Source organism: Aphanomyces invadans, assembly GCF_000520115.1.
Source record: "Aphanomyces invadans strain NJM9701 unplaced genomic scaffold supercont1.40, whole genome shotgun sequence".
NCBI classification, from domain to species: domain Eukaryota; phylum Oomycota; class Saprolegniomycetes; order Saprolegniales; family Verrucalvaceae; genus Aphanomyces; species Aphanomyces invadans.
The window spans coordinates 536,045-538,551 of record NW_008580185.1 but is presented as its reverse complement, the minus strand read 5'-3'; the positions used below and the strand labels follow the sequence as shown (position 1 = coordinate 538,551).

At 53.5% G+C, this 2,507-nt stretch overlaps 1 protein-coding gene across 1 annotated transcript; it reads left to right on the top strand.

Moving 5' to 3' along the window:
- Positions 1-1,775: 1,775 nt before the first annotated feature.
- On the top strand, positions 1,776-2,198 carry H310_12590 (hypothetical protein; the record flags this gene model as incomplete). The annotated part of the gene is made up of 2 exons (XM_008879716.1): positions 1,776-2,000; positions 2,157-2,198. 2 exons carry the CDS (start codon positions 1,776-1,778, stop codon positions 2,196-2,198), a joined length of 267 nt encoding a protein of 88 aa, XP_008877938.1.
- Between the last annotated feature and the right edge of the window lie 309 nt (positions 2,199-2,507).

Here is a 2,507-nt window from a genome sequence, read left to right as displayed (position 1 = left end):
TGTGCCACGGTCGAAGACTTCCTGGCCAAAGTGTCTCACGTTATCCACCCTCCATCTGATCCAAACAGCTCGGTTCGATTAAATCCCCGATAGACACCAACGCCGCTAGAGTCCTTGCCGATGCGTTTAACGCGCCTCCACTACACCCCTTGCATGCGCACAAAGGGCGATTGGAGACGCTCGTGGGTCTTCAGTCTTCCATCATCACTTCGTGGTAGATGCACATGGGTCTTGAGTGGCCGTGGTGGTTCGAGCATTCCACCCGTACGACAGCCAAATCCTTCCTGTCCGACTAGTTCTCGTAGCATGTCGTGGTCCCACCAGCGCCATCGACCTGTTGAATGTTGCGAACTTCACAGGCAGCTCTCGGAGCACTTGTCAAAGCTATTTTCAACGTAAGTATCCTATTAACGGTTTTAAGATTCGTCGAAGACATCGGTGGTTGCTACAGCTTTCACAAGCGCTTCGATTTTTCCGACAACTGCCTATGAAGTTCGCAACATTTCAAGTCACTCAAACTCGATGTCGTTGCAAGACATCTCGGTACAGATGAAGATGACATCTACCCCTACGTCGTTTGCGATGGTGTCTCAGTTAATGCAGTCAACACGTATTCTGGAGATGGGGAAGGACTTCGGGTGGCGCTACGACTTCTCGACCTCACTGACGATGGGCGCCTTTGATTATCGAGCTTCGAACAAGAGTGCGTGAGAGCACAGCGGCAAAATTCGAGTACCTATTCCTTGTTGCAACAGGAACTGCTTCCTGTTGCAACAAGGCGGCTCGACGACGATAAGAAGAGCTGCACTACCGAAGAAAGAGGCCGATGCGACCTTTGGACCGATGCATTCTACACCCAATAACACTGCGCGGCCGGTACCTCGTTCTATTACGAATTGGGTGACACTGACGGTGGAGGCTGGCAGGAGGCAATCTTGGGCCTCCCTGACAAGAGCTGCCGAATGATGGTGCGATTATGCTGGGATTTAGTATATTTTGCTGTTGAAAGTCAGTGCCCGGGGGACGCTAATGCGATATGGTCTCTACGAATCGTGACACTTCAAACCCTTCCAATCCCAACAGCGAGTGGCACTTTCGACGAAGCAATGCCCCTAAGCAACCTGCTGTCGAAGTCGAATTCGAACATGCGTCGCATCTTGTCAATCTCTGCGCATCAAGCTCTCCCTGATGGAGCTAACCCAGTCGCAACCTGCGCACCGTCCTAGATCAAGTCTTCAATTTCATTTGGAGAATGAAATAGTTTTATCTTCTCCTGCTTCCGAGATAAGACTGTCTTCCATGCACGGCCACGCTGTTCCGAATTCTCAACATCCTCACAATCAATGAGACAGCTCGACCGAATGGGGGATGTACCGGCACATCATGCTACTAGTGACAGCTCTATGCTTTTCCATGTGCTCGCTCTCCTTGTCAGTACAGACGACGCCGCCCATGACACTGTTCCACGGCACGTTAGCATGCCAGCGCTGCGCGAACGAACCCTCCCAATGCGTCTGCGTATTCAAGAGCCTTCCAGGCAAAATATTATGGTCCATGGCGCAGCAGCGGCATTAAACAAGCGTGTTCCTTCCCTCCTGCAGCACGTTGTGTGATTTCGATCAACGCAGCGTGGTGCGGATGCGACGCCGACCCGACTCCCACCTCCAAGCCGTCGTCTGAAACACCTTTCTGGGTGTACAATTTACACTGTATCGGGGTCATTGGGTGTCATCTGGCGCTCTGCTGCGGCATGGTGTACGAAGCTGAGCCTCTCTATGCCCCACCGGTCGGCGTTGCGTACGCTTCCCAACCGCCAGCAGTCGTCCAAGAGCCACATGGTGGCGGCGGCCGGTGTCGCCATTTGTGCCACGGCAGTGATTGTCGGTGGTGCCCTCATCGGTGAAGCTGTCGCCGATGGCCATGAAACTATGGCGGCTGCTGCGGTGGAGGTTGTGGTGCGCACTATGATCACACGCGTAACATTCTTTGATCCCACTCAGGTGTGTGCGCGCTTCCAACGCGCCTCGGCCGCTTCCTGCCTTCACTCACTGTCTATAGTTCCCATCAAGACAAGTGCAAGATGCCACTTCATGCAGTTTGCTTTCAGCGGATCGGAAGGAGTCACTTACGCGTGCCATGGACTTGAGGCGTCTCAGGTCGATGGCGCTGATGGGACCACGACATGCTACGAGAACTAGTCGGACAGGAAGGATTTGTCCGTCGTACGGGTGGAATGCTCGAACCACCACGGCCACTCAAGACCCATGTGCATCTACCACGATGTGATGATGGAAGACTGAAGACACACGAGCGTCTCCAATCGTCCTTTGTGCGCATGCATGGGGTGTAGTGGAGGCGCGTTAAACGCATCGGCAAGGACTCTAGCGGTGTTGGTGTCTATCGGGGATTTAATCGAACCGAGCTGTTTGGATCAGATGGAGGGTGGATAACGTGAGACACTTTGGCCAGGAAGTCTTCGACCGTGGCACAATTGGGTGGCCATTTCC